This window comes from Neopsephotus bourkii, unplaced genomic scaffold (assembly GCF_033783945.1).
Source record: "Neopsephotus bourkii isolate Nb327-2 ecotype Australia unplaced genomic scaffold, CSIRO-AGI_Nbou_v1 NB_234, whole genome shotgun sequence".
Lineage (NCBI taxonomy): Eukaryota > Metazoa > Chordata > Aves > Psittaciformes > Psittacidae > Neopsephotus > Neopsephotus bourkii.
Genome location: NW_026900744.1, coordinates 1,089,365 through 1,116,667, shown reverse-complemented (window position 1 = coordinate 1,116,667; position 27,303 = coordinate 1,089,365). Strand labels below are relative to the sequence as shown.

At 41.4% G+C, this 27,303-nt stretch overlaps 1 protein-coding gene across 2 annotated transcripts in view; it reads right to left on the bottom strand.

The window, feature by feature from the left end:
• LRP8 (LDL receptor related protein 8) overlaps positions 1-27,303 on the bottom strand; it is a 190,549-nt gene that overhangs the window by 28,041 nt on the left and 135,205 nt on the right. For both annotated transcript variants that reach the window (XM_061344787.1, XM_061344788.1), the window contains exon 4: positions 16,063-16,191. In XM_061344787.1, the coding sequence (XP_061200771.1) occupies positions 16,063-16,191 (129 nt within the window). The remainder of the gene's footprint in view (positions 1-16,062; positions 16,192-27,303) is intronic.

The window sequence follows — 27,303 nt, the reverse complement described above, 5'->3', positions numbered from 1 at the left end:
AATCACAACTCAACATTAACATACAAATGAGGCGTTTGTCAGATAAGAAGCTGAGTACTCTCCTCTTCGAGCCTAATGGGCAGCTGAACCAGAGAAGCCTGCTGAAATGAAACTTTCGGGTTCTCCAAAAAATGTGCAGCTCACAGTCACTTTATTTCACCAAGGTGTGGAGCAACCACGACCCTGTAAGCACTTTTAGGTAGTTACTTAAAAATAATTCTGCTTCTGCAGTTTATACAGGAAAGTGACAGCTTTGATAAATTACAAGTGCAATAAATATATACTAATAAATTATAGTAAGGTGGTTTTTTTTTTTGTTTTACATTGTGCTTGGGAGTCTTTTTGTCTTCAGAAGCAGAACTATTTACCACAGAGCCCCTGGGATAAACTACATAGTTCAGATAGTACCAATCACTGAAGTGGCAAGTGCATCAGCAGAATCTGGGTAAAGAAGTTGTCATAGCCCAGCTTTCAGCCAACAAAAGGAACCCAGCGGTACTCTACTGAAATATTATGTCTGTTTTATACCTGGAATGAAAGTCTGTTTATCTAGCAATTCAGAGTATGTGCGCTTGTACACAGATACATATTTACATTCCAGCTTGCAAACTTGCTGGGGTATCTGCTAACCTAACCAGCCTATAGTTTTACATCACAGTGCGACAGTACATACACCTCTGCCCTCCTGCCCCTGTGTTCTGTCCTGTTTACTCTCAAGCTTTCCAGATGTTACTGTGTCTACCAGAATAGCAATCTGCCTAATTAGAAGAAAAAGAGGTTTGCCTTCCTTGATGTAATACTACCATGGACTGATTACAACCCAAGATCCCTCTAACAGGGCTAAATGTTAAAGAGAATCTTAGCTGCAAGCTGTTGTGCCCAACTTGACATCAATAATTAAATGCAACAGTGTGGTCATCAAAGGAGCATCTTGTGTTAAACACCAAAGTATCATCTGGTTCAGGAAGGTTGCTCAGGCGCCTTCTGTACCCAGTAGAGTATTCTGGATATAAAAAGATGCCCTGGGACAAGCACTGTTCCTTGGTGGGGCTTATATTTCTCATCTCCAAACAGAGGGACCTGAGATGAGGAAACTAAGGATAGGAGATGAATCCCTCTTATATGGACATGAAATACGAGCACAGTCTGGTGGACAAGTATCCGAAAAAACCCCTTCTTTGCATAGGAGAATCAAGACCATTAAAATGCTCCATTTTTCACCCAAATGCTGCTCTTTTTCTTCATAGACCATACTTTTCTATCCTTATCCCATAACTAGAAATAATCTATTATCCCTACTGATCGGTACACAGCTGTATAACCTAGACAGGAGTGACAAGTGGAAATGTAGGAAATGTAAGGTCACAGTTATAACCTTACCAATCTATTTAAAAAAGGAAGTGGGAAACAGGAACATTTCTAGGGCTATGTGCAGTTTCTGTAACAGATCAAGGCTGAGAAGAAGAAATTGCTTTTTTGGCATTATTTTTGATGAATCTCAGAAACAGATCAATGAGCAGAATCTTGCGTAGTCCTTTGATCCCTAATTTCTGGTCAAGGTTGAATGATTCACACACTCCAAATGTGCATTAATTTCCTTCCCCCCAACTGTAATGAGCCCATTTTTGTTTCCCTGGTCCCACCTCCACCCCTCCTTCTGTCTGTATGCATTTTCTTTCAGATCCTTCAGAAATCTGCTGCACTGGCAAGTTAACGACTGATAAACATATGTGTGGGACACGGACAATGGAAGTTTGCACAAAAGCTTCTCCTCTGCACCTACAAATCCCAGCACAGACATAAAATTACTGATAATCGCAGCCAGAAAATAGCAGCACTTCAGCTTTTGCAACCTCTCATGAGGACTTTCTCAGTGAAGCTTGTGAATTACTAGCTAGAAAAATCGCATGGTCATGATTATTTTATTTCCTTTTAAATATTAAATTTAGTGTGATGACAGCACTAGACTATGAGTTCTGCCTCCACTGAACAAGCACTGCAGTCTGGCTGTTGCTAACTCCCCCCTTCCCACCACCACAGTCCTCAGGTGGGGATTAATCCCTGTAACTCACTCAACACAGCTAAAGCCAGGGGCAGAGGCACCAGCACTGATGGTGCTCAGATCTTCCTGCTTGCAATTACAGCACCCACACACTGCTGGGACAGCCAGTAAAAGTGATGGGCTGCTACTAGTGTGTCACAACAAGGCCACTGGACAGCCACCAGAGCTTTCACAGGGACCAATGCAGTGCATGCACTAGCAGCCAGTGGCAGTGCCAAATGGGAGCACAGGGTTCCTCGCTACAGAAGGCTGCTCTAGGCACATTCTAGTGAACTCAAGAAATAAAAAATGCTCTTTTCTTCATTTAAAGACCTAATGACCATCTTCAGGTCAGCACATCTGGGGCAGTTCCTTCTGTGTCACACAGGTCCCCAGCAGAGATCTCCATCTCTTCGTGCAGCTGGCCCTCCTGCTGGCCATGGGAAGAGAGATAACCTCCCAATTCCTCTCACACTTCCATTATCCTCTCTGACAGCTAAAATCTGCAAGGCATGCCAGGATAAAGCAAAGTCTGCAGCTTCCAGCCACTCGGGAGCTTGCTCTGGCACAAACAAGCAACACAGGAGAAAAGCTGCTTATAATCCCCCTCTGTACCTAGGCAAGAGCCAGCACGCTTGTGCTCTTTGGGGTCCCTGCTGCATGGTTTGAGGAACCTAGTAAACAGTAGCACTACAAATCATCTTACATAGCACCTGGAGAGATGAGGATAGGAAAGCAAAGGCACAGAGACAGTTTACTTCACATCTCCTTTCATAAATATGCCAGAATACCTAGGCAGTTCCATCACATTTCAGTAGAAAATGTGTGAATAGTAATTAAATGGTCACTGGGGTATTTTTTCTTTGACTTGAGCAATTTGTTTGCAGTCTCTGATTTTGCTGCCTGCCCCACTGTAAGCTTATCTGTGCAAAACAAAGGAAACTAATATTAGCTTGCTTGCCTTAGTGCCAAAGAAACTACGAAATGTCATACACCGAGATGCAAAAACTACTTCAGGTATCAAGTGATCCCAGCAGAAAACTTGGAAATGTTTGTCAACAAGTGTTTAACCAACTGTACTGTAATGTGTAAGCTTCTTTATAGTTTTAGGAAGCAAAATATAAGATCTAAATGATAGTGTACATGTGCTCTGGCCTATAGATAATATATTCCAGAGATGTTCTGCATTAATTTCTGCCTTGTACTATATACCAATATATAGAGCACAACTGTCACCACTTTTGGCTCACAGCTGCAGTCTTTTTCTGTCTCTTGAGGAGAGTGGAGCAGAAGCAGTCTTTGAATAGAGGAAGTTTAAAAAAGAAAGAAGAAAAAGAAAAGAGAGAGACTGCGGTTGTGGAGTGAGGGTTTTAGTACTGGCTGGTTCTCTTTTGCCCAGAGCCAGGATTTAACCAGAGGCTTTAGCGAGTAATCTGGTGAAGCATGAAACTATCTTAGCTCAGGCTCTGCACCAAAAAACCTAATTCTACCTCATGCTTTTGAATGCTTAGAGGAAAGTAGAATGTTCTGAAGATACAGAGCACTCTTTGAGAACTGTAATTGCAAAAAATATACATTTGGACAGAGTGTTTCTACAGTGGACACCTCTACCAAGCAGGGATCCTCAAATCAGGATAAAACTCAAAATATGAAACAAACAGGATATTTATTCATCATTAATAGGAGCTGGGAATTACGTACAATGGACTATAACTGCTGCCACTGATAATCTTTAAAGATTTTCAAGCTTTTCAGGAAGAAGCAGGTATTTAATTCATTTCTGGCCTCCAAAAAAACCAGCTCCACTTGAAATTACATGAATGGCTTAAAAAAAAATACAATTATTTGATAAAATTTGTGGTAAAGTGGATAACAGCAATTACTGATGTGCAAGACAAGAAAATATGAATCATAACACTATTTTTTTCTGACACCCTCTCCAGAGCAACTTCAATAAAAGTGTCGCTCAAAATTTCTTGTTTCCTTAAAGGACCTGATAAAGGATCTTTTAAAGAAGGTGAAGGATGATTTGCACATACAACATTTGCACTGGGGAGAGAGAGATCTGCTGGTGATTTTCCACTGCTTCAACATTGGCAGGAGAGACTGGTGGACTTCAGAACTTATCCTAAGCTTGTGAGGTTTAGGGTCTGAGCTCCACTTGACTGCAGAAATAGACTGATTGAGATTCATTTGCCCAATTATTCCACATGAGGTGCAAACCCAGCTACCACAGCCCACATAAATTGATCTCTGTACTGGATAAGGAGGTCACAGAATCCAGACAGGTTAAATTGAGCTGAATTCCCAGTCCAGTTACCAGTGCTGTCGTCATGCTAGCTTTATATAAACTGTATTTATTTTCAGGCTTAATTGTATCTAAATTATTTGTTTTGTCTGCAGATAACTGGTGTGCTTACCTAATATCTGAGTATTTCATACAGATTTCTGGACAAATGTCAGTCTTTAAAGCACAGATTCATGCCTATAAGGACGACTTTCCCATGGAAAGCTACCCTCCAGAAAGGACAGCGAAAGAGATGGAGGTAAATGAAGATGACCTTGAAGTGCATTGCTCTGAAAAAATGACAGGCCTCCCATGGTGGGAATAATGCAGCTGAATTGCAGCCTCACTACTAACAGTGGTTGTTGCTATGGTGATTGATACCGAAAATCCCATATAGATGAAGACTGCAGAAGGAATAGTAATTCCTGATATTGTTCACATCACTAATGTAGCTAAGGAGCCATCTCACACACTCTTGCAAATTAGTATTTGCATGTGCTTGCTGCCTTTGCCACGCTCTCCCCTCCAACACAAATGAGTTATTTTTCTATTCTGTGCAGCACTATTTGCATACTATTAGTTAATTATAATGGAGCAACCAGATGCCAAAGCCCCTGCTGATAAATAATAGTTGGTTCAAAAAATGTATTTACTGATTTAGAATGTATTTCCTGAGAATCATATATTCATTCAAAGTGGCTTAATTTTCTGAAAATGGAATTAATTATAACCCCACAATTCATGGAGAGAAGCTGCTTACAAGCAAAATGTATGCACACAATGCATTTCTTCCTTGGCTTTAATCTTACTGATGTGCAATAAGGTTGCTAACTCATACCTGCAGTCGCCTCAACTGTACTTCAAAGCATTAGGAAGTTTATCCAGGTTTGTCTTGGTTAAGTGACTGAAAATAACCTCAAAAGAAGAACAAATGAGTCCAGTGTAGAGGGTTTAAGGGTAAAACAAAACAGCTTGGGAATAAAAAGAGGATGGTCAGAATGCCTAAGTTTGATATTGTGCTGCTTTTTGCTAAAATCCAAGATACCCTATGGATATCATGGGGATAAAGACTATCATTGCCCTTCTATATTCTGATAGGAATATAATCAGCTGAATGAGACTGGAGTTGCTTAGTACTAGCCAAAAATTTAAATGGAAAAGAAATATGCTGAGATGTGTTTGGTGGGTTTATTTTCTGACTCTGAAAATTGAAACTTGTGTGGGACAAGCTCACTGCTATTCCCCCAGACATGACTTGCTTATTAAAATGGCAATTTTACAAATTACACCAATTTGGCAAATCCCTCAGAAATATCTGATCATATCCACGTAACTAACAGCTGCTCTAACAGCACCACATAAAATCCTGTTTTCCTGAGGAATATATAAACAACTTTCCATCAACCAGAACTGAGTATTACTGAACAGGGTCTTGATCCTGTGACAGTAGACACAAAACCCACACTCTGCATATGCAGACCTCCTGGATTCAACATCCCTCCTTGTGGTTGTGAGGACTGCCTACATTGAATTTGCTGTATTAACAGGACTTAATTTTGCCATTGCAGAGTTTAAATCCCAGACACTGCCAGGAAAAACCTACCCCACTGACCTCATCTTCCATTCACTGGGCAGTCTTCCACTCTGGTCTCAGCTACTAATACAGGGAAATGAATTGCCTTATTATACCTGCCTCATTTTTCCATTGCTTTTTGGTTTCCTATGTCCAGCTCAGGACAGAGACTTCATCAGGATCTTAAAAGCTAACTTTAGTCACACTGGCAAGTTAAGCTCTGTTTTTTTCCTGACTGGAAAAGGCAAGGAATTCAAACCCATGTCTGTTGGTACACAGCTATGTTACTGGCCTGCCACTTCCTCCTTATCCACACATTCACAAGCACAGGGATAGCACCAGTTTAACCAGCTAGCAAACTGAACTGTTCTACCAGAACCAATCAAGTTTTTTATGCTGCCATAACTAAGACGGGAATCCTGTAACAATCCACAGTACTTATCTTTATTGGACACAGATAAGGAACAAGGGAGCAGCAACTGCCACTACAAATGTGCATGAGTTACTAATGCTTGTGCAGCTACTCTTCACGCCATGAAAACTGCACACACATCGCTACACAGGCCTATATGTGAAAGAGAAGAGTAAAGAAAAGCCACATTTGCCAGGATGTTTCTGAACCAACAGGATAAACACATAAGGCAGAGAAAAAAGCCTGGCTTCAGCAGCTGAGGGCTCACAGGTTTTAGCTCAGCTGAGTAATGAGGAACAGAGCAGTGCTCATGTTGCAAGCAAAAAGGTCACTGCCCCATAAAATCTCCACTTCCACTAATCTGTTTTGCTTGATGGGAATTCTCTGTAAGAGGAGATACTTCCTATTGCAGTTTGCTTCACTATTAGACTTAAATATTCACAGGATTTAGAACATGGCACTATTAACCCTTCTGGAGCACACACAAAACAAGAAAACACTTGAGAGTTGTCGCATCCCCCCCCCAGTTTATCCATCTCTCACATTGCCCTAGAAACATGATTCAAAGTGAGTTTGGATATAGGTTCAATAACAATTAAAAAGATGCTTTTGAAATAAACCAGTTTGCAATGCAATTGATCTGAAGGGAAGAGTACCATAAAAAAGCACTGAGATATAGTGGAGACAAGTGGCAGAATTCAGTGTAGCCACGTTCAAGGTTATGAATATATGACAAAGCCCATAAAGGCAAGAGCACAGTGGTGGTTCTGAGAGGGAGGGAGATTGACAGACTTTTCAGGGAACAACCAGCCCCTAATTATTTTCAGCTATGTGATATGAGGGGGCACAGCTATTAGTTGATGCAAACAACATACCCATGCAACATACCCACAATTCCACAGACCAGCAATCATTTTTAGACAATACATCTTAGATTTTCTACTCAAATGGGAAATTTAAGCACTGAGTGACACTCACTGCAATTAAAAGTGTAAGGGTCATGTGCCAACTGCACTCATTTTAATAGTAGTGAGATTTCTATGGCATTAGGGTCTGCCCATCAATTTCTATGGATCTGAAATAGAAGGCAGCACTTTGCTGGATTTGGGCTGCGATAAAGAATCAATTGTACAATACCAGCAATTATTTTAAACTTGTTGGAAAAAACAAGTGTATTGAAGTGTATTTTATTGTGAGCTAAATGTTCCCAGTTGTATTTTATCAAATAAACTAATTTCTTTGCGAAATATAAGCAAAGTTAATCCAACCATTATATCTTCCTCTAAATGAAGATAGTGTCTTTCAGCCACTTAGATAGCTTTCAGATGTTGTTTTATCCATTAACATGACTCATAAACCATTTTTTTTTTGCTTTTGCATCGAACATTACATAGTCCCCTTCTGCGTAGGATTCTACTGAGTTCAAGCTAACCAATTTTGATTCAGTCTTCAGATCATATGCTCAGGAAGCATAATTGTTAAGCACTTGTTAATTAGCCTAACGCATATGTACCCATAGCCACTGAAGGATGGAACTCCTACCCATGAATCTGCCATCGTAACATGCTCATTGCCGCTGACAGCTACAGAAGATTTCCCTTAATAAAACTAAAGAGATTCTTGCTTTTTGGATGAATAGGCTCAGAATTATAGCTCCATTCTTATCAAAAAAGCACTTCAGGGATATGAAACACAATCGCATTTGCCAATAAGAGATGCAATTTCTTGGCTATTTCTACTCCAAGAGCTCTAACTGTTGAAAGATAGACTGCCCAGAAGATAAACATAACTACAGGCCAATATTTTCTCCTCTGACAGTATGACATGTGAAATTGGAAAGAAGAATCAGAGACAACTTCTGTTAAACTACAGAAAGAGCAGCAGGACAAAGCTTTTTTGTGTGTGCACATGTAACATGCGGTCAAGCAGTATTAGGCTTTCATTATAATTATTCACAAATCTTTGTGTAAACCCAGCTCTTTTATACCACCCTACCACAACTTTGTGAAAGAAAAACCTATTTGGGATGTGTAGGATGCGTGTATGTGTAACTGTGCAGTTGCAGTGGGTTCTTTGCACACTATCTATTCCTTTTCCTTAGCGTTATCTTCAGGGAAACATGGTAAAAGTACCAAACTCTAAACTGTCTTGTTTTCATATTGTGTTTGCATCTATTATGCTATAAAGAATAAATTATTCATGGAACATACCGATAGAGACAATTTATGTGTAATGAGGGATCAGCACAGAGCAAATGTGCAGAGGTCACCACCAAAGGCTGCTGTGGTGAGCGAGGCGCCTCTCAGTACTGGAAAAATCCATTTGCAGAAGTTACACATGCCTGTTCTTTTTTAAACCTAAGCTCAAGAGACAACAGTTAGGAAAAAAGTGCAATTTTTCCCTAACTTTCTGCAGGTAGAGCTCTGGCACAGCTTAGCCCATGGTTTTAGAGTTTAATTCTTCATTTATGCAACAACTATCTTGCCTCTAAACCCAAATCATGTAGTTTTTTTACATTTAATTACAATAAGCATCCAATATGTTAAAAATGCAACTACCTTCATTCTTCCTTGTAAGAATGCAATTAAAGGCAGCTACCAATCTCATTTTTCTTGCTGTTTTGTTCTGAAGAAACTCAGGACAAATATGATTATGGGCTGAGATTTTTCCTAAACAACAATAGGGATTTTCCTGCAATTACCATTGCTTTCAAAGGAGCCCTAATACTTTAAGCAGTGATAAAGTGGCAGCTGTACATGTTTAATTTCTGAGAGCCAGGACATAATGCACAAGCATTAATCCCTCCAGCTGTCCAGTAATTAAACACCATGTAAAGCCCAGAGGATATCATTGCTGTGCTACCTTATTTATGAAGGACTTTCATTTGTTAAATCTAGTCATTTTCTTGCCATTCTTGGGAATAGTTAGATTCCTCCATCATGGCAAGTGTCCTCAAGTTACAGGACCTTCTATAAAATAACAGGAATTTCAGACTAACCACGTCTCTTTAATCACATGCTGCAATAATAATGAATAGTGATAGTAGATTAATGTTTCCTCTGCAAGCCTGAATGCAATACTACGGGCTTTAACCCCATCAAAATGGGTGCACTTCTCGGGATAATATATGGCAAAACCTTTGGGTTTGATTTCTCTCTGAGCTGACTGAGGAACAAAATACTGAGAACCTAGCCTGTTAATGAAGGTAATGAACAATATTCGTAACTTGGACAAAAGCACGTATGAATCAGGCTGCAAAGGAAGATTAAATTAGTGCTACTTTATCACCAAGTAAAAAGCTCTCAGTAGGATCTGTGGAGATGTGAAACAATCAGTACGGTCAAATCCCCATAGGTAGTCACACAGGAAGCGTGACTCAGATGAAAATACAGGTACCTTCTGCATGAAGAAGAAAACAATGCTGAGATGACACAATGCTCCTTACTGCTATAGGGCAATGATAAAAGATGATAAAACAATTTAACTGTCAACAGAAAGGTCACTCCATGTGAGCATAGGTGCGGCAGCAGTGTGAAGGAAGATGGCTTTAAATAGCTTTGTAATTTACCCACTTCAGCTGGCTCATCTCTAGGTGGAGGTGATGGAGGGATCAGACCAGCTTTAGCCTGCTTTAAGTTCTGCCTTCTGCCAATGGTTCTCAAGTGATAGCAGGACTACTGAGCAGGGCATTGGAAAGAGTTGACAAAGTTTTCTACACTTGCATCTTCCAAGAAAAGGACCCCTCGCTGCAAACACTGCTGCTTTTTTATGGAGAATCACACATGTGTCTGGAGCCTTGCCAGGAAAGAATAAGTGAAAAGCTCCTGCCCTGAGGATCTTCTAAATGATATACATACCATGGAACTGTGAAGACTCTGAGCCACCATGGCACAGAGGTGTAGCTTACAGCACAGCAAGACTGTGCTTACTGTTTCCATTATTAAGAAACTCTACCTAGTTTGTTAACTTCTAGTCTGGCATTATGATAAGGCTGAAAATCTAGAGCTATTTCTGAAATACGTGGTCAGCAATGAAAAGCGGGAAGATCAGGGTCCAAAAGAAGATGCTCTCAGTAATAAGGGTGTCACTGTCATGAGATTCCTGCACCTTTTAACATCTTCATGAGTTCAGTGTGTGTCTGTTACCTGCCCAAGGTCCCATGGATCACTGTCTCTGTTAAGGAGAATAAATCTTGGCATGGGAAAATAGCTTATTATGATATTGATATATCAATGAATGCACCATTTCATTGTATCTGACTATTGGGAAAATTGCACACTTCCAAAACTCCTCATCTGCAAGACATCATTTCCATACTGCATGCAAGACGTGGTCCAGGTGAGAACCAGTAAAACAGCCAGAAGAGATGGGGCCAGAGCCTTGCTTTCTCTGTTGAGCATCCCAGTGTCCCGTCAGGAGGAACAAGTGATGTGTGCATTAAAGGTGTTCACTGACTATTTCAGCTCCTACAGGGTGGTAACCCTTCTGTTAAAGCCATGCTGAAATGATCTCTGCCTTCCTGAGCAGCTGAGAAAACACTGGTTAGTACCTCTCCTAGCAGAGATTTAACAAGTTCTGCAGTAGTTAGCAAAGTTCAGTCTGATCCTGAGTTGTGGTGCTTTAATTACAGTCTCTCATATTTAATTTCTCTTTTAGTCTCAGTAAATGTGTTCCTAAGCTTATCCAATCAATTGTGACAAAGGTTAGGGACACTGGGAGCAAAAACCTCATCCAGGGAGAAAAGGATGCCAGCACCTCGAAGCTGGGAAATTCAAGACTGCTCTTACATTATTAACTGTTGATGTCTATTTTAGAGGATTAAACCTGACCTATGACTACAACACTTCTAGTGTTGCAAAGAAACAAATTACTTCTGCTTTGAAGAACTTAAAAATAACAGGGTTTATTCTTCTGTATACTCTTTTGTTTAAGAAAGGCAGATGAATTTTCAGAAGTTGTTTGTGCACTGGAAGTTAGCAGTGGACTTAAAGCCCACCTGGAAGTAACTTATTTAGGCAGACAGGCACTTAGCTACCTAGACGTAAGGATTAATACCCACTATTAATCCCTGGTGCCATTACAGCCTTGCAGACACAAATCTGAACCCCTAATCACTGATACTTAATCCACTGCAGGTTAAATAAGCCACAGCTTCCACTGCTTCCTTGGGAAGTTCTTCCACAGGTGAAAATCACACCAGTTTTATGTCTTCTTCATGGGTGAGGAAGAACAATGAAGTGCCTTACCATCCCTTGATAATGGCTTCCAAGCAGTATGATGGTGTCAATGCTTATGAAAATAACTGCTCTCCTCATACTGGTACCAGACAAGGCCTAACAGGCTAGCAGAGGCTGACAGATCTCTTTGGAAGTTTTTATTTTACTGGATTTCATCTATCAAAATGTTGGTTCTCACTCCAGACATGGCAAACAGGACCCTTATTTCAGATAAATACAGTCTGCTTTGCTTATTCCTAAGGGAGATGAGAAACCCAAAGGAAATATTTGATTTATCCATTCTTTGAGATTATTTGTCTGGGGTTTTTTTAGCATACCTGCAGGTATGTCCAAATCTTGCTAGCTGTAGCTGTACCCTTTCTCTAAAGGTGATGGCGGAAGGACAGCATACAAGACTGCAAACTCTCTCCTTCCCTGAAGGAAAGATATTCTGAGGACTGCTTTGACAAATCCTTTTCAGATCACAAAGGGTGCTAATCAAAACAGCAAGTCTTCAACAGTGAGGAAAAGCAAAGGAGAGAGATGTAAAGCACAGTTTGTTTCCATTTGTGTAAGATGATGCACCGAAGACATGACTCATAAAAAGCACAAAGGAAAATCAAACCCAAACAGAAGATTCTCCTATTCATATTCAATACTTTTGTCCCCAAATTTCTGGACAGCAGCTTTCTTCCTCCATCTGGCCGTGCCAGTGCCTGCAATGACTATGCTGGATAAATTTCACACTGATTCAAAAAGCAATTAAACAATTCTGAGAAGAAAAATCCATCAAGAATTATCAAACCCAGAACAGTATCTGAAAAGCAGGTTTTGGAGGCCAGAAGCAGACACAGCAGTAAGAACTGTGACACACTTGAACTCACAGTTTTGGATGACTCTACCACCATAACCACAGCTTTTCTTTCCTGCAGTGGATCCTCCCTTGACTTGGACTGTGAACATTTTGACACAGGGACAAGTACTTGCACATCCTCAGCCCAACCAAGCCCTGCTCTTTATCTGTAATCAGCACAATATTATTAGGGGTACAAATTACCAACGTAGAAATGCAGGCTCAAGTAATGTTCATGAACTCCATATTAAGTCCTTCTGAAGAACTATAATACAAAGAGCTAGCTGTTCCTATCAAAAAAATAGGAGTATTCATAATTAGAACGTTTGAAGTGTCACATTAGCTTGAAACAGAACTAATAGTTTCGTTAACATGGATTTAGAAAGAGCTTAGCGTTTTTCTTCTGGATGCCCTCACAGTATCTTCAAGTCATTTTCCACTTGTTTATTGCACATGCAGGATCTCACCACAGAAATTATCCTGAGCATAAATAAACTCCCTTCTAAATGTTTATCCAGAAAGATGTGTTATTTACAGACAATATGGTCAGCTCTGTGAGCGGTGCAGCCTCAGCTATGACAGGCTGATCTGCTCCAAGCGGTTGCAGGTGACAGACAGTGCTAAAGCTTCTTTTAAAATCAGAACAAAACCATGAGTGCAGAGGTTAAACAACAAAAAAAGAGAGAGATAAAAGAAAACGGATAAAAGAGGATTCTAAACAGAGAAGAAATGGGAATGTTAACAAATATCAGTGGATATAGGCTTAGTGAGGTTTATCAGATCTGGATAAAAGACAGGATGGCTATCAATCCTCCATAAGCTCTCAGAGTTTAAACGGCTAAGACATTTGCTCTCATCCATGAGGAAAACACCTTAATTTGACAAGCAACCTCACTGAAAATGCTCCCACTAGAGCCATTCAGCAGTGCCTCCTGTTTCCTTCTTGAAGGGAGTTTAACACCTTTGAAAAATGTTGAGTCGACAGACCTTTGGACTGAAAGCTTCAGATGTTTGCCCCCACCCAGGAAGCTCGAAGTCTGCCTGGTCCTCTTGCCACAGTATAACCCATCCCACATTCAGACTCTGCAGCAACCACTCAGTAGAGACTGAGAGTGTGCAGCCACTGAGGTAGCAGCCTGTGTGGAGAAAACACTCAGTCACAGAAAGAACTAGGTGAAAGTCACTAATCCTTCTCCCACGAGTTACTGAGCAAGCATCAGAAGATGTATATTTTCCTTAAATTTCCATTTTAAGAACCCGCATGTGCACTAAAACTGTGTAAGGTAAGCAGGACTAGGGATTCTGAAACATCCAGAAGAGAAACACTCAGCTATTTCTAAATCCATTAATAGCATCATTATGCTGAAATTGTGTGGCATGCAGAACATATTCACATTCATGTTGGAGGTTACCTAGCGCTTGGAAAAAAAGAAGTTCAAAGAAATTTCAGGTAGATCTTCATGATAAATGAAAGACTCCATGTGACAACTCCTACTGGTGTAAGCACCAGCAGCAGCATTAAATTAGAGGAGGCAGCCACCAGTGGAAAAAATTGTTCTCATTTCACTAACTCATATCGGGAAGAGTAATTTTCTCCGACAGCAGTTACAATGATCTTCTGAACATGTCTCTAATTCAAGTTTCCCATTCCAAGGGTGGGAAATGGCCAGTCAGTCTCACCTCTGTGCCTAGCAAAATCTCTGGCAGACTCTCCTGGCAGGCATGCTAAGGCACATGGAAACCAACAAGGTGCTTGGTGACAGCCAACCTACCATATCACAATTTATTACTCAGGAATTGTTCAAGCATTCAGTACTGTATGAAACAGGAGGCAACATGAGGCAACCTGTGCCTTTTCCTTGTGAGACAACCCAACTGGAACTATCCACACAAGCCAAATATAAGCACAGTAGCCTGTCACCCTCGCCTCTGGACCTCTGAGTCATGTGCAATATGGAATAGAGATGCTTTGAAAATCTAATCTGTAGTTAACTGAATTAGTGACTCACATCAAACCTTCACACTGAGCTTCATAGGTAAGAAACTGCACACTAGGTTTCACCAGCCAGAGTGAAGCCAGCAGGTTGAGGGAAGTGCTTATTCTCCTTTAGCTGATACTTTTTAGGTCATATATGAAGTACTGTGTCCAGTTTAGTGCCACTCTGACAGTATAGGAAAGACATATGCAACCTGGAGAGGGTAGAGTGGAAGTCCAGTGAGATAGTTACAGTACTGGAGCACATGATACACAATTAGGAGCTGCGGAAAATGGGAGAAGGTTAGAGGGACATCTTGCAATTTTCCAGCATCTGAAGGGGTGATATAGCGAAGCTGGAGGCCAACTCTTCTCAGACATGTCCAGCAAAAGGAAAAGAGGCAATGAGCATGAATTGTGACAAAGGAAAAATGGACACAGAAAAAATGTTTTTACAGCTAGTGGCTAAACACTGGAACAGGTTGCTCAGACAATAAAAACTTTTGTTTGCCAAAGCTGACTGCAAAGAAATAAACTTATCCACGGTGTTTTACGCAGAACCAGAGAACGTTCAACACAGAACATATTTCATTACACAGTTTCAATGAAAAGATGTAATGTAGATTAGGAACTGGCAAAGTATTAGAGCCCAAAATTTGTTTTTCAAATGAAGAAACATCAGTGAGTACTTGCATGTAATCATTCAACCCTTCCACCAGTAATCTGGAAGTAAAAATAGCATTGCTGCTATCATGTGCAACACCAGAAACAATGATGGATGAGCAAATAACTACACAGAGCATGAGAGTTTCTTAATAGCCTGGGATTGTTTGCACTCAGAAGAATTTAATAACAAGCTGAGTTACTTAAGAACAGTATTAGAAAGGTGATTTTACTTCTGCACAGACTGGGAAGGCTGATATTCCCTAAGTTCTGGTGGTCTGTATAAAAATAAAACTGGAAAATCAGCTGGGATACTGAAGGGAGCCACAAAAACGAATCAAGCATTCATCTGAAAGAAAATATTTGACAACAAGAAGCATAAAGAACTAAATATGTTTAGTCTATCAAAAAGACAGTTTGAGAAATGGCTTGATTACATAGTGTAGGAGTTTTCACAGAGGGAAAACACTCTTAAAGAGCTCTTTCATTCGGCAGAGAAAGGCCTAATAAAAGGCAATGGCCATTTAGGGACTGAATGTAAAACAGTTACAGTAAATAGTATACCATTCTCGTTCTGTCAAGAAACCAACAAGCTATTAATAAAGAAATGTCCAGGCCTATCTATTATACCCCAGCAGAAGCTAGCCTTAGTCTATAGAGCTACACTCTGCAGGAGGAAGGACATGGCCATAAGCTGCTGAGTTACCACAGAGGAAGGTTTGAACATTATTATTTAAGTCCTTACCACATCATCTGGGTATTAACCCTGACAATCATGTTCCAAACTGACTAGCTATATTTTGCTACAGTAGCAAGAGAATACTTAATTCTCCACAGAGTTCACTTTATAGTTTCCAGCCAGCTCCAACTAGAGCATCCTTCTTTCCTCTCTTTCTCTCAAATTTGCTACTTTGCACTGCAAATGTAGAGTGAATGACTTCGTTGGCAAGAAAAGTCATCCCTTTACATGCAATTTGTAATAGGACTTTCATGGTTGGAAAGGGAGATGTCACATACATATTAAAGTATTACTCTAACTCACCAGGAGTGCAACCAGCCTCATCAATGCCACTTTCACAATCCTTCTGTCCATCACATCTCCAGGACGACGGGATACATTTGTTGCTTAAGTCTCCACAGCTGATTTTTTCAGAAGGACATACTTGCTTGGCTGGAAGAATAAATTAAAGAAAAAAAACCCCAGTAAGTTAAACATAATTCTAGACATTCCTAACATTGTTTACCCTTTTAAAGTTACTTTTATTTTGTATGGCTCAATCCTGAGACATATTGTAATGAAATCTCAAGTCAACACTGATTTTGAGGTATGGCTGCTTACATGTCCTGTATGTGTTCCCCCAAAGAGAACACAAAACCTATATGGAAGGGAAAGAAAAAAAGGAGAGAGAGTGCACCACTGTTTATTTCAACAGAATCCCAGAAACTGAATTGTAAACTAAGAAATTAGGGGACAAGAACAGAAGTCAGGTTTATATGCAACTTCTACATAGCATTTTCTTGCAGGCAGGGTCTTACTTCTGGCCATCCCAGGAACCCTGAGCTGCAACAAAAAGCGCATAAGCCACATGGCTCTTTAAACATTCTTGGAGCAAGGTGGCCTTTTCCCACCTTCTCCTTGTTATCTCAGTCCATGCATGGGGTAGAAGCACCCAGCTTTGTGCTGCTACTTTTCTGTCTGCAACATGCTTCTTGAATCAGGTCTCCTTGCACAGGCTTCCCCAGAAACAAGGACCTTCCTGTCCTTCCAGTCTGCTCCTGACCCAGCCAATCCCTTTCAGGAATGCAACTGTACAGGAACACGCAAATAAAACAAACACACAGAGCTGCTTCAATGGATCAACAGGGATTTCAACTAAGAACCTAGGGCACTGCCTGTCTGTGCCTGCCTCAAACCCCCAATACACTGTGCTTTTTGCTGTTCAAACACTAACACCTTGCACACACAGCAGCAGTAGTACTGGATAAACTACTCTGAAAACACTACCTCCAATCAGGAGAAACAAATTGCCTAATTTTAGTATAAGGGTTTGCTTTTATGTTTGGTATTACAAGGCAATTTCTAAATGTAACAATCTAGGCAGATTATGGTCAGTAAACCTCGGGGAAAAAGTGGCAAGCACAAGCATGAACTTAACACATGTTAAACTAAACTGTCTACATTAAAGGCGACTGTGATCTAAGACATGGAGACACAGGAAGACATGCAGAAGCAATAATGCTAGTACATGCAAGTATACAACTATGAAAAAAAAACTGACAAATTTATCTGGAACCAAGTAAGCTGTGAATCTTGTTCTCTTATTCTGCATTGCCAAGATTCCTAGGTTTTTTTTTCATACTAGTGTAAAGAGCAACAGATCTACATTTATTGTGACAAGGCTGCTTGAATGCATAATGTTCCACAGCTTCAACAATTATTTAGTATTCTGGAATCATCATCCAGTTTGGCAGGATTTGCTTATTAAACAGACCAATTTCTCTCTTGAAAAAAAAATACATGTTTTCAAATAGTTCTTCCATTGGCATTAATGATTTTATTGAGAGATATATATGTGTCTATATATACACACACACACACACACACATATATATATATATATATAAATAACTGCAGGTCTACTGAAAAGGGAGGAACCCAACTTCTGCATTAAAACTTTTCCATTACCCTGCCCTGGTAAAGGTGTTTATGCAAAGTCAATCCGTTTCCCATGTGCTGAGTAAAAGAAGATGGAAATGATATCCCTGCATTTCCACCTGCACGAGAAGGTTGTAGAGGGGCATCTTACAGCCCCAAAGCATCAATCAGTCACTTAGAAGGCAGTGCCACTTAATCCCAGGATTTCTCCATTTTAGCACCTTGAAGCGCTATAAGAAGCAGTCTCTAGAAGCTATGGGCAAGCAATACATCAAGAAAATTTAGGTCTTGCCACATACAGTTAATAACAGATGTCACTGAAGTTTTAGAACCCGGAGGCAAGACAGCATTTTTGTTGAAATTTGCTCACTGCATACCTAAATAACATTCATGAATGTTGCATGATGGGGGGGTTGGGGGTGGGAAAGGGATCCTTACTTAGGCTTTCTGAGTATGGTACCAGCAGTTAGTAATAAAAATCACCTAACACTGGAAAGGCTCCACTCCCCAGGAACATGTCTGCCAGCTCACGTCGGTGCCCACCCACAGGCCGGGACCCATGTCCCACATGTTTCCCTCAGCCCTGGTCCTTCTAAGCTGCAGGTTGGTAACTGCAGGGATGTTTGGCGGTGCTGAGCACTTGCATCCTTCCACAGAAGTGACACAGCACGTCTGAAAACCAGGTCACTTGCCAATTGTGCGAAATGGTGCCCGCCTTCAGCCTCGAAGGAGCTGGCATGTCTCACTGCTCCGGACACCATCATCCCCAGAGCTGCATGCTGGGGTGCACCATCGTGGTCGATGAGAAAATGAACATGAGCCGGCAGTGTGTGCTTGCAGCCCAAAAGCCAACCGTATCCTGGGCTGCATCAAAAGGAGTGTGACCAGCAGGTCGAAGGCGGTGATCCTGCCCCTCTACTCTGCTCTCGTGAGACCTCACCTGGAGTATTGTGTGCAGCTCTGGTGTCCTCAACATAAAAAGGACATGGATCTGTTGGAACAAGTCCAGAGGAGGCCACAAGGATGATGAGGGGACTGGAGCACCTCCCATATGAAGACAGGCTGAGAAAGTTGGGGCTGTTCAGCCTGGAGAAGAGAAGGCTGCGTGGAGACCTCATAGCAGCCTTCCAGTATCTGAAGGGGGCCTATAGGGATGCTGGGGAGGGACTCTTCATTAGGGACTGTAGTGATAGGACAAGGGGTAATGGGTTCAAACTGAAACAGGGGAAGTTTAGATTGGATATAAGGAGGAAATTCTTTCCTGTTAGGGTGCTGAGGCACTGGAATGGGTTGCCCAGGGAGGTTGTGAATGCTCCATCCCTGGCAGTGTTCAAGGCCAGGTTGGACAGAGCCTTGGGTGAGACGGTTTAGTGTGAGGTGTCCCTGCCCATGGCAGGGGGATTGGAACCTGGTGATCTTAAGGTCCTTTCCAACCCTAACTATTCTATGATTCTATGATCCTTAAACATGCTCAAGTAACTCCTAGGTACAGCAGGAAAAACATTCTGTATCAGCAACCAACAGCCCCCTCAAACAAGAACCAAAATGGAGGTCAAACTGTCCATTCGGCCTAGAAGCCCCACAGCCCCTCAGCACAGAGCTTGCACCCCAAACACACTGCTTCTGCCAGCCTCATCCAGTCCTCAAGCAGGGGCTTGAGGAGGCTTTTTAATTGCTTTGGTTTTTAAACCTCTGTACAGAGCCTCACAAGGATTACAGACACACTCTGCAGGATTGAGCCTGCAGGGGCCAGGGAGGGAAGGTGCCGGGGGCCTCACCTCACTGCCATCGAGGAGAAAGGTGGCCATTCTGAGGCAGACCCAGCAGCTCCTGGGGAAGGAATGGCCACAGGCCGTGTGTATGAGCAGCACAAGAGGCCTGAGGGGGTCAAGGAGGCACAATGCTTCGCAGTGGGGAAGGCGGCCAACCCCAAGAGCAGGGTGCCTTGGTTCCTGAGGGCGTAGCGGTGTTGGTTTTGCCACAAATCCTGTACGAAAGGATGACATGACTGGGGTCTCCAACAGCTCCCTGGGCTTTGCAACCCTCCATCAAGGCCTCCAAAGCCTCTCACTCACCTCTGAGGTGTGCAGTTCCATGGCCATTAAACCCCAGCAAGCCTTCACCACCGAGCCCTGCCTGCTGCGGAGCTGCCTCAGAGGGCCGGTAAGATGGAGGGCAAGGAGGTTACAGCTCCCTTGTGGCTGCATGAGCCAGAGCACTCGACTGTGCCCCTTTCTCCCCCTCCCAAACCAATTCAGTGGTGAGCCCTGCGATGAGGTTTGCTTCTAGGCCATCCCAAGTTTTTACCATGAGTAAACACATCCTCGGAATACACGAGGTAAAAGTAACTTTCCTTGCTGGATTTACTACTCCAACCGGATTTACATGCTTTTGCACTTTGTAAGTTTGCCTCCCGACTGCGTTTGTGGAGCACATTCAAGAACAAGGTTTCTATCGGACTGGCATTCTGGGAAAACTGGGAGACCAGAAATAGCAATGGAGTCATTTGTTAATCAGGTTATTGGTCCATATCCCAAGAAATTGTTCTAGTTCTTCTTGCTCAGGCTACAAAATGGAAAAGAAAACGTGTTTTGATGCCAAGTAGGACCAGCTGTTTCCTCCTCATAGTAAATCTCCATGGAGAACTAAATGGGTCGAGACAGGTAAGAACACTTTCCACACACCTGATTTTGGAGAAGGTAAAAAGAAGTTATAATACAGCATCATAACACAGTGGGATCATTAACCAGCAGTCCAGTTATTTATTGGTCACAGTTTAAGTACAGGCATTCCATTTGCTTGGCTGCTGGGGCAGATGCTTAATAGCTTTTGGAAGCTGAAAGGTTTGAAAAGGTATGGGCAGAAGACTCCTATTTACGGAAAGCGATTTTTGTGTTAATCATTTCCCTGACAGAGTAATTGCAGCCATTTAAAAAATATAAATCAAAGCTTGACCTTTCAGGGATGCAGCAACAGAAGCTGCTGTTGGTCACAGTTCATCAAATCTCTGTGTTCCAGTAGTTTCTGCATCCACGCAAGCGTTGCATGGAAGCCAACAACTTGTAAGCACTGGCAGGTAACAGATAGGGGATCTAGCATAAAACTCAAAGCAAAAGTTTGATGAAAATGCTTCTGCATTATTTCAGCAAGTTGGGCTTTTCCCCCCTTGCCACAAGATGCTGCAGCAAGTGGACTCTATGGTGCTGTTCACGCTACTAAACAGGCTTTTATCAGCTGCAGTCCAGACCTGACATTTCTGTTTCTGCACACTGCTTACACACACCCTGGCCTTTTGGGCTTACGTGACCAAAATGTTTACTTTCTACTTTCCTCTTCATCCACCCAGAAAGGAAAGAGTTAGCACTGCACATGATGGTGAGTGCTCTTACTCTCGATATATTCTGCACCAATGCAAGTTATAGCAAGATCTGCCTCTTCAGAAAAGCACCACTAAACAACTTGGTTGAAATGTCAGACACATCAAGACCAATTTATCACAATGAACAGCAAATGCCAAGGATGGACAACAATGGTTTATTTATAAGGAGACAAGAGCAAAGAAGACAAGAAGGTTCCATTTACTCACTACCGCCAATGGCACATTCTTCTTTTTCTTTATAGGAGTCTACAAAGTCTTTCAGAGAACCACAGAGCCTAACTGGCGCCCCACTGTTTGCTTCCTCTTGTGCCACTGCTGTGCTTTTCAGGCTCCGGACATCATGTATATTCAAGAAAGCCCAAGAGAACAGAATTGATTTACTTTCAGAAGACCATTTGTCAGGTTCTCACCAAACAGGTACTCTAAGAGCATACACAAAATGTAATTAAGCAGCTTCTACTGGTGGGAAACCCACAAGACTTTTCATCAGCAGATTGAAAAGAATGCCCTTTGTGAAAAGACATCATCTTACAGGTCTGAAAAGTTTCTCTATCTCTGCTGAAATAAGTCCCCATCCCCTCCAGACTGTCCCCTGTGTTTTTCCCAGGTTCTTCAGAAGAAAAATCCCAACCCAAAACTTCATTCTGCAGAGAAAATACCACACTAAAATGGTATTAATTAATTTCTGACACGCCAATAAATTGTTCCTGCAAAACTTCCACTACTACTTTTATTATTGAGCTTAAAATTCCTACCTCCCTCTTTCCAGCAGCACTAGCCTTTTCTTAAAGAAGAGTGGTTTTATCAAGGTAGCCTCCTCCTCAAATATTATCTTTACATCTTCTTTTGTCATAGCTGGCAGTCCTATCCCAGAGATGTATCAAGAACAAATGTCCATACCTGCCATGTACAGGACTAGTACCTCTGTGTTTCCAGCCAAGACAAACACAGTTGGTAGAGGAGCAACTGTTTAGAAGAGAGGAAGGGAGCTGGCAGGCAGAGGTTGCTTAAGGAAATTCAGACCTGAGAATTACCAGTTTCTGGAGATTTGAGATTCAGAAAGGCATTTCAATCACAAGTTTGCATGTATAGTCTTTTTACGTATGCATGTGTATATATATATGTGTGTGTGTGTGCATATGTGTATATATATGAATGTATTTCCCAGTCTACACTCGCTATTTATACTTTCTCATTGAAGTATTTAGGGTGCATAAGAAACACATTTCAAAATCCATCTTGTGACTTTAATTACTGTCACAGCTGAAGGTGTGTCCGCACTGGTATTTTCCTTCCCTCCCCTCAGCATGGGTGCTATGCACACTGGCTTCTACTCTATTTAGCGACTAGTTCACTCTGTAGACCAGGACAGGTTGCTGTTGCCTTAGTTTGTTTCATTTAACCCTGCAAGACACATCAGATTTTCTGCTAAAGTGTTATATAATCATGCTTGTTCTATTTAGTAAATCTCCCGTAGGTCCTCTTTGTGCCAGGCCAAACACAAACCAAACTACATCAAACAAGAGTCTCATTTACAATGAGAAGAGTTTGTGGTTTTGAAGTGCAATATGCAAAGACAGAACGTATTATGGGGAATGGTAACCAAAGTATTGTTTCCATAAAGGTTAGGATTTTGGAGTGAACTTCCCTTCTGTCATGTAAAGCAACACATTACAAGCATCGGCCTGCTGGGATAGCAAGCTTTATGTGAACTTGCAACTTCTACTAAAGCCAGTGCAACTGCATCCAGTAGTAGTATTTGGTTTGCTCACCACAGCTGTATTAAGCACACACTTGAGATCACTGAGAAAATAAAGGCAACACAGCCCAGGCCAAAACCAATGTCATGAATAGTGGCTTAAGTGAATTAAGAGACACTTGGAATAAGACCAAACCACCACCACAATTGAAGCCTTTGTTGACAGAGGAGGCCAACCCATCCATTTGCTAGCGCAGGATGGGTCAGGTCAAAACTGGGGCATGCTGACAACACTGATTCCCAGGACCTAGGAGCTTGCACTGATGCTACCTGACTATGTTTTTGAGTACGTAAGTACACACTTATGTGCAGTAACCTTTGTGCGAACACGCAGAGGCAGAGAATTAGTGAAAATCTACTCCTTCTGCACAAAAAGGTAATTAACTTATGGACATTACCTTTAAACTTAAATTACTGTAAGCGAGTGAAAAGACAGATTAGGAAAGGCTACCAAGAAACTATACTATGAAGTTCAAGAAATCATACCATAAACACTATTAAACAGTTGATACACCCGATAAAAAGTTAGATTCTAAGGTGTGATTTGTTTGAGAGTGACTTTTTTCTATTCCCAGGGGAATGGAAAAGGATTTATGCAGCTTTAACACCATTGCACTGCATAGTACAGCCCTTATTAAGTCCATCCCTATGCGCTTGTAAGAAAAGCTTTTTCACAAGAGCATGGGTTAGGAGTCTACCTAAAAACTGGAGGGAGGGAGAAAATAAGATTAATATACAAAGGGTTCAGCATATCTAGAATAGACAGCATGTGGCTTGGTTTTTTGCAGGTTATCACATTGGTGCCTATCACCTTTAAGATCAGAGTAAAATAATCAGGAATTCAGGATTAATCCTTATTACTGAAATATAGACTCACTGTCAGAATAAAAATGAGGTAGCTTTTATAGGAAAAGCATGTTTCAAAGACACTACAAACAACCTCAGAGAAGAAAACTATTCTCAAGGGTACTGCCAATAGTTTTAATAGTTAATATAAAGTGTATTTGAGCACTGCATAAAGAGATAAGATATTTCTATAGTAGGCTGAAAAAACAAATATCATCAGTTTTTGTAATAACAAATAACTAAGCTTCACGTCCCACAATATGAGTCATCTGCATGGGTTAAGAAGTGATTCTTTACCCAGGTTCAGATCTATCTTGATACCCTTTGTTTTCAAATCTGTCCCAGAATACCGAATGTTAGCCCAGCTCAAGACAGCATGTTGGACAGAAAGGACCAGTGCTCTTGGGCTTCTAGCACATCATCTTTCTCAGATTCCCAATTGCCATACTCACCCACTTTAAAAATCAAAACTATCATCAGACTTGGATAAGAAAACCATTTCCTTCCCCCAGTCAGACTATCAGGACTTCCAGCTGATTTTGTCTTTCTCTAAACGTAGCAAATGTTCACTTGCTGTAAGCATCCAACTGTGCCTCCCCTAAGTAATCTCATAGCTTTGCAAGATACTGTCTTGATGGCACTTCTTTTATTTACCTCATATGCCCAACAGGCCCTTCTGCTAACTGAAGTCCCTTAACTCAAGTCACTTGCCTCATTCCAGGTAAATCCATGTCAATGTTAATGGCACATGGAGAAGAGGTTAAACTGGCAGATTTTACAATCCTCTATAGCCTCAAGCTACAGGAAACCTGTGATAGGTTCAGTTGGAGTCAGAAAACTTTTTTATCTCTTTTTAACCTATTCTTATGGTCGAACTTTCTAAAGTTTCAGGATTTACAAACTAAGAACAGATGTTTAACAACAGTCAGGATATATATAGGTTGTTGAGCCTAAATAAACTCCGTTTTCATTTTAAGCATCTAGCACTTGTAAAATGACACTTTCATAGTGGGGCCTGTACAAGACACAGTCACATTCCTCTGTTGTCAAGTCTGGCTGAGCACAGAGAGAGCAAGTTCAAAGAGATCAGGACAGGTTTTTAAGATCTACATGATACAATAAGGGTTTTCTGCTCCCAATCCAACCACATTTCATTATCTGCCATTAAACACATGAGAATTACAGAAAATATTGTAAAGGCTTATTCCCTCAGCAGCTTTTATGCCCTAACAAAAGTTCGCTTCCCACAGGGCACCTAGTATCACCACACAGATGGTTAGCAATTCCTCAGCATCAGTCCTTGGACTGTCTTGGCTTTTGTACTCTACCTAGCTCATCCAGCTGCTTATGATCAATAGTACCTGGATTATAGAAACACAGGATGGTTTGAGCTGGAAGGGACCTTAATGCTTACCTAGTTCCAACCCCCTGCCATGGGCAGGGGCACCTTCTACTAGACCAGGTGGCTCATAACCCCATCCAGCCTGGCCTTAGCCAGATATCTCTTCAATGTTAGCTAAATGTCTCTAAGCATTGATTTGGTCAGAGATGCAGAAATCCTTTAGCCATGTGAGATACCATGAACCAACTGCCACTTCTAAATGCTACAGTTGTACATCCTTCCTGACACCACAGCCATATGGTCACTAGAAACGTTTACTCAGGTTAATCCAGAGAATAAATTAATACTACCCTACAATGCCAGGCTAGTGCCTAGCTTAGTCACTACGAAGCACAGCTCTCATTGTTTAGGGTAACAAAAAGGGGATTTCAACAAACTGAAGTCGGAGGCCATCTGCCAACTTTCCCCCCTACTTCCACCAACTTTGGCGCTTTGTGTCTCTTCTCTACGGATGAGACAAATCCATGATTTTCCCTGGATTTAAAAATGGAGAAATAGTCAAGCATTCATGGAAAAATCCTGGCCCGAGAAATTTGCTGCTGACTTCAATTGAATCAGGGATTAAATCACAGATCAAGGTAAGATTTTGCCAAAATAGGCGCAGCTACTACTCCATCCCATCCAGTTTCTTGAAGGCCAACATGAAATATGGACACCAGTAGAAATATACAATTGTAAATTGTGCCATTTACTTCCTTATATTCAGTCACAAAATTACTGCTACAGTGATCTTTAAGAGGAGAATAGCTATACAGAAGATTTAGGTTTGCACTTTTATTAGGAGTAGCAGTCATAAGGCAGACAAGCCCTTTGAAACTCAAGAGGGATGAAACCTTAACTTATATCTGCTTACAGGAAGAGTTCTAGGGGTTCCTTTAAATCAGCGCAAAAGTAGTCTCTGATGATAATTATGGGTAAAAAAGTGCAATGCCAGAGACTTAAACAGGCTGGTGTTACACATGCCACTGAAGCCCATCAAGTAGCCAAGCAGGATAAACGGGCATGGAGTCAGAGTGGCTGGATGCTTCCCCCCAACCCTTCCCCCACTGAAGCCCTAACATAGTCCCTTCCTTGTGAAACAACCAAACCTTCTCGCTCTTCTCTCTGCTCCACTTCTAAGCCAGGGCAGAACATGTCTTCAAGAGGAGTTGTGACGCAAAGACATTATTGTGGCTACTGAAAACATGAGTTTCCATAGTAGAATTCCTCTGATCATTTTGCATTACTAAACCTTTTATTTTCTGGTCACTGATGAGCATCTCTGATCTCAGGGATCAGCTGCTCATGCCCTTTGCACAGAGTAGAGAAGGTATTACTAATAAACACAGGGGAAAACTTAGACATCAAAATAAGAAATGAGAACAGCTGAAGAACCACTTGTTCTTGGTGTACATAAAGCAGAAAACTGATCTCAAATCATTTAATTATTCAATAAACTGAACAGTTGACTGTGCTAGCTAGCAAATGCACAGCTCTGTTAAAACACAGGACTCATCATTTTCTTCAGAGTTTTCTAATAGCAAAGCTATTAAGTATTTCCTTCTGTGAGAGGCATTTTTCACGCTCAATCAAAAGCAAAGACTAAAACAATCCAACAATGACATGGCTTTATTTAAGGTCAGTTAAAATATCCCCCTTTTTTTATCCTGAACATAACATCTTCTTTTAAACTCTATTGTTTCTAGAGCTAGTTTGGAGGCGAGTGATGTACACTGTCCTGTCTAACCTGCCACCCCACCACTGTCTACATCCATAATTACCCTGTCAGTCTGTGTATACATTGCTAGTTGTAATGCAGTTCAGTCTCCTCTCCTTTTTGCATTAATAATAATGGGTGAGGTTGGGGAGGTTGTGGGGGAAGAAATTTGGCTTTCCTATAGCCCAGACATCAAACTGAACTCCAATTTTTGGCATGGTTGAGAACAGAGCGAGCTGTGTTCCTCAACCCAGATCCTTTACCTATGCTTATATCCAGGGATGCCTACTGTGAAAAACCAAGTGTGGCTACAGACAGCCTGTAAAATCTATCACGATCCACTTCATTCCCCCATGATTAGTGATGCACGATGCTTTCAAGGCAACTCTGATTCAAGCAAGCCTTAGGAGAATAAAACACTCAAAGGTAACAGCTGACCCAGCACAGACTGGTAGTAATGTGGCTGGGAATCAGCGAAGTTCAAACACAGACATGCTATGGGAAGAAAGAAGAGTGTCAAGGAAGAAATGAGAGTCATGAGGTTA